At 53.0% G+C, this 4,624-nt stretch overlaps 2 protein-coding genes across 2 annotated transcripts; both read left to right on the top strand.

Moving 5' to 3' along the window:
• Window positions 1-1,863: 1,863 nt before the first annotated feature.
• On the top strand, window positions 1,864-3,274 carry BU24DRAFT_445588 (FabD/lysophospholipase-like protein; the record flags this gene model as incomplete). Its single annotated transcript, XM_033530713.1, has 3 exons — window positions 1,864-1,978; window positions 2,043-2,348; window positions 2,482-3,274. 3 exons carry the CDS (start codon window positions 1,864-1,866, stop codon window positions 3,108-3,110), a joined length of 1,050 nt encoding a protein of 349 aa, XP_033376601.1. The 3' UTR covers window positions 3,111-3,274.
• BU24DRAFT_382136 (uncharacterized protein) lies at window positions 2,972-4,624 on the top strand (the record flags this gene model as incomplete). Its single annotated transcript, XM_033524759.1, has 1 exon — window positions 2,972-4,624. A coding segment is annotated over exon 1 (1,332 nt), but the record flags the coding sequence as incomplete, so codon positions are not given.

The following is a 4,624-nucleotide window of genomic DNA, read 5'->3' as shown; positions in this document are numbered from 1 at the left end:
ATAAATATCACGGTGGCTCAGCTTAGGTAGCAAACATACCTTGACATTGATGGTCTCGTACGCTGGTTACTCAGAAGGGTCATGCGAGTCAGTTGAACGAACAATACGGATAAATTGAAAGCCGTTTCTGTATATATATCCAGATTATTTAGAATAGGAGCCAGCGTAATGAGATGTCATACGTTGCGTCTCTGCATCTAGCCGTTTGTTGAGGAAGCACAAGACGGAGACAAACAACAAGTTAGCATGACCTAAGCCAAATCGGGATGGAAAGAAGCACATGAAACGGTTGGTATACATTAAATCGGTAAGGGCAGTGACCTGAAGTATCATTCTAATTAATCACTGCCATTGCTTGTGAGGCAAACAAGGCACAATTACCTCTATAGTGACACCATTTCTGTGTCTGGTGCAACTTCGGTGGTGACCGATATCAGTTTCCGGGCTCAGTTATTCTGAGCGCAGGGCCGCTCAGAAAGGCGCTTACCTAGTAAGTGCTAGCGCTCTACAGGAAGCGGTGCATGTAGCTTAGTAAGTCGCGATCTGATGAGCCGTAGCTACATGTACCTCTACCTATCTATTATCTCTACAGTTCGTAACATCTACGTGTGTGTGTGTGTGGTCGTCCAGCGGACAAGGCTGCAGGCGCACGCCCTGGCGCGACGGTACGATCGGCGCTAGCGGGCCGCACTTAGCCGCCGGTGCTGGCGCTCTGCACTGTGCAAGCTACTATTTTAGCATGCTCCGTCTTTCAGTAGATCAATCTATCGCTAGACCTCGGCGTATCCTCTGGAGGCCTTGATCGCACTGTCATTATGCGCTTGATCACAGTATTGGACTTGTGTAAGGGACGCTTGCGCTCATGGACCAAGGCATGACTGAAGCTGGTGACAGCTCGCAACGGAAGGGTTGTAGGCACCAGGCGCCTTGATCTGTGTTTCACTGTAACGATTCTGTCTCCACCTCATTTGTCCGTCTAGCGTGTAAGCCAGGATCCCGATAGCGCAAAGCTCCGATAGCTGTGAGCTGTTGTGAGCCACTCGCTAATTACCTAGCTTAATGATGTCGCAGGCTAGTGCAAGGAGGCGTCTTTTCATCAGATGAGCAGCTGTTGCCAGGAGTGTCTGATTACTTCAGTAACTATACCAATTCAAATACTTTCAAGTGTATATCGTCGCTTAAATGGGTTCTTTTACTTCAATGAGTCCTGGAACCTGGTCCACCCTCTTCACGATGAGAATGCCGAAGACCGGACAAAATATGCCAAATACCATCTTAACAAGACACTGACCAGCTTCTGGCGATCTATTTACTTCACGGATGAAGTCCACTTCAGCAGATCTTGCATACAAATCTCAATGGGGGATACGCTAGCGTAGACAAACACAATTAAAACTACTGCGGCCCGCACCAAGTATGTGTTGATTTTAACCATCCGTTTTCGAATATGACTGCACAGTCCATACGATCATCATGGGAGATATGAACTTGATACCATGGTAGAATGGCTCCCAAATATACTATATATAGTACTTTCCTTGTCTTATATACCAAGCGTGGTATGGCGGAGAATCAATGATCGACGGAGTTACCGAGCAGTGTTCGACCTGCTACACCTTTGTAGTATTGATCGGGTTAGCTCAGATCGCAGTTCAAGGAACTCAACCTTCGCGAGGAGCTAAAAATAGATAGGCTCCTACCTCAGGCTTCAGCCTTCGTCTCCTATCTCCTCGCCCGTTTCCTCCCCGTAACACCACCCTTTGTTTACTGCAAAGTCAAGCTCTCTACTCAGATTGATGTGGCCCATATCACAGTGTGCAGCGGATTTCTGTGCAGTGGGGCTTTATACAACTAAATGCCATCATGGACGGCGATCAGGCTGTAGACGCAGGGCCAATTTCGGTGCAAGATGGAGCGCAATACCAGGTGCAGGCTCAAGCTGATCGAGCGGCTACGCCGTTACGTGTTCTAGCGCTTGGTGAGTAGACGCCATAACCATCGGTCTCCTCGAAAGCTCGAGCGAGTTAATGACAAGACGATAGATGGCGGTGGCATACGAGGCTACTCCGAGATCATCATTGTCGAACAACTAATGCAGCGAGTCAAGCAAGAACTCAACCTTGAGACACTGCCCAAGCCGTGCGACTACTTCGATCTTATATGCGGCACAAGTACAGGGGGCATTGTAGCTATTCTGCTAGGCAGGCTGAGGATGAGTGTTAAAGAAGTCAAGGATGTGTACAAGGTTCTTTGCAAGAAGATCTTCAGCAAGCCGAAACATCATGCTAGTGAGGGGAAGTTCTCGGCAGTTAATCTCGAGGAATTGATGAAGGCGACCATTGTGAATTGTGAGGCGTCCAACGTTGCTGGGCGGATCACCACGGCAGAGCGCGCCGATTTGCCTTTATTAGAAACGCCAGACCAGCAGAAATGTAAAGTGTAAGTATTTACATTGCGTACCGGTAACGTGAAATTGACAAGTGTTCAGCTTTGTGTGTACCAGAGCGGCCCAGGCAGCGAGTGGCGTAACCGTCAGGAAGTTTCGAACCTATGATACCGGAGACGTCGGACAAGAGGAAGATCTCCGAATTTGGCAGGCTGGGCGAGCAACCTCAGCCGCACCGACATTCTTCAAGCGCATGAGGATTGGACTCGTGGACTTCCTAGACGGCGGCGTTGGTTTCAACAACCCAGCCCAAACGCTATTAGACGAAATGCATGAGCTGTACGGTGACAGGCCGATCGCATGCATCATCAGTGTTGGCGCTGGTGTTGCGACCATCAAAAGCTATTCTGAGCCAAAGGGCTGGCAGAAACTCATCCCAAAAGAGCTCATAGAGCTCTTCGCTGAAATGGTCACAGATTGTGAGAAGACTGCTCACGAACTTGAGGTGAAGTTTAATCATGCGCCTCAGGTCTACTATCGGTTCAGCGTTCAGAGAGGGCTCGAAAGCATCGGCATGGAGGAATGGAAGAAACTGGGGGAGGTTGAGGCCAAGACCGTGGAGTATCTGCAGCACGATAAGATCAAGAACGAGGTCAGAGCCGCTGCTAAGGCGTTGAGTGCGCCAGTCGCGAGCGGCCTCAAGGCATCTGATTTGCGTAATTAGACCCATTCAATAGTGCCGGTAAATACTTAGCTTACATGTGACAAGGCCTTGGATACCAAGGATGGGCAATAGCGCATACGCCAACGTCCTACATTCTCCCTCTCCAGAATCGATCGTTTGTCGGCCGAGCGGCCGAGCTCGAGGTGCTGCAGCAGAAACTCGTGAAGCGGGAGTGCTACAAGATGTCGATCGTCGGACTCGGCGGCACGGGCAAGACGGAGGTCGCGCTGCAGTTCGCGTACGCCTTGAAGCAGAACCATCCCGACGTCTCCATCTTCTGGGTGGCCGCCCTGAGCATGGAGAGCTTCGAGCAGGCGTGCGCGAAGGCGCTGAGCGCACTGGGCATACCTCGTGCAGCAGACGGAACGGAAGATGCAAAGGTGCTGTTCAGGCAGCACCTGAGTATGGAGCGTGCGGGAACGTGGCTGGTGGTGGTCGACAACGCCGACGACGCGGGCATCCTCTTCGAGAGCGGGGAGGCAAAGGGCGTGGTTGACTATCTGCCACAGAGCGGGAAGGGCGTGATCCTGTTCACCACACGATCGCTAGAGGTAGCAGTGCAGCTGACAGCAGGCAACCATCTCGAACTCGGGCCTATGAGCCAACAGGATGCGGCGTTGTTGTTGAAAAAGCGGCTCGGAGAGGGCATTGTCTACGATGCGGCGACCACGACCGAACTGCTCGACGAGCTGACGTATCTGCCGCTCGCAATTGCGCAGGCCGCTTCCTATCTGGCTATCAAGAAAACGTCTATCGCGAGATATTTGCAGCTGCTGCGCAGCACGGAGCAGGATCTGGTCGAGCTCATGAGCAGAGAGTTCCGCGACGATGGGCGACACACGAACTCGACCAACGCAGTGGCCAAGACGTGGGTGGTGTCGTTCGAGCAAATCTGCACACGCGATGCGGTGGCGGCCGACCTGCTGCTGTTCATTTCGTGCATCGAGTGGAAGGCCATCCCACGGTCCATCCTGCCCAGCACGCAGTCGGACGTGCGGATGGAGGACGCCATCGGCACGCTCTGCGGATACTCGTTCATCACGAGACGAGGCGACGACGACTGGTACGACATGCACCGGCTCGTGCACCTGGCGACGCGCATCTGGCTCCGGCAGCACGGCGATGCGGCGGCGGAGGGCGCAATAGCAATGAGGCATCTGGCACGGATCTTTCCGTCGGACAACCACGCGAACCAGGCAGTGTGGAGGGCGTACTTTCCGCACGCTCTGCGGCTGCTCAGGGCCAGGCATGGGTGGGGCTTGGATGAGAGTGCCAGACTGTCGTTGCGGGTTGGTCGGTGCCTGGTCAAGGAGGGCAGAATCGCGGAGGCAGTGGGATGGCTCGAGGAGTCCTGCAGCCAGAGAGCAAGGCTTGACGAAGACCATCCTTCTCGACTAGCGTCGCAGCGCGCACTCGCTGCAGCATACGAGGCCAACGGACAGGTCAAAGAGGCAGTCAAGCTGCTAGAAAGCGTCGTGGCGATAGAAGCAGAAGTGCTCGCAGAAGACCATCCT

The sequence above is a fragment of the Aaosphaeria arxii genome (genome assembly GCF_010015735.1).
Source record: "Aaosphaeria arxii CBS 175.79 unplaced genomic scaffold BU24scaffold_37, whole genome shotgun sequence".
In the NCBI taxonomy this organism is placed as follows: Eukaryota; Fungi; Ascomycota; class Dothideomycetes; order Pleosporales; genus Aaosphaeria; species Aaosphaeria arxii.
This window is presented reverse-complemented; position numbering and strand designations above follow the sequence as displayed.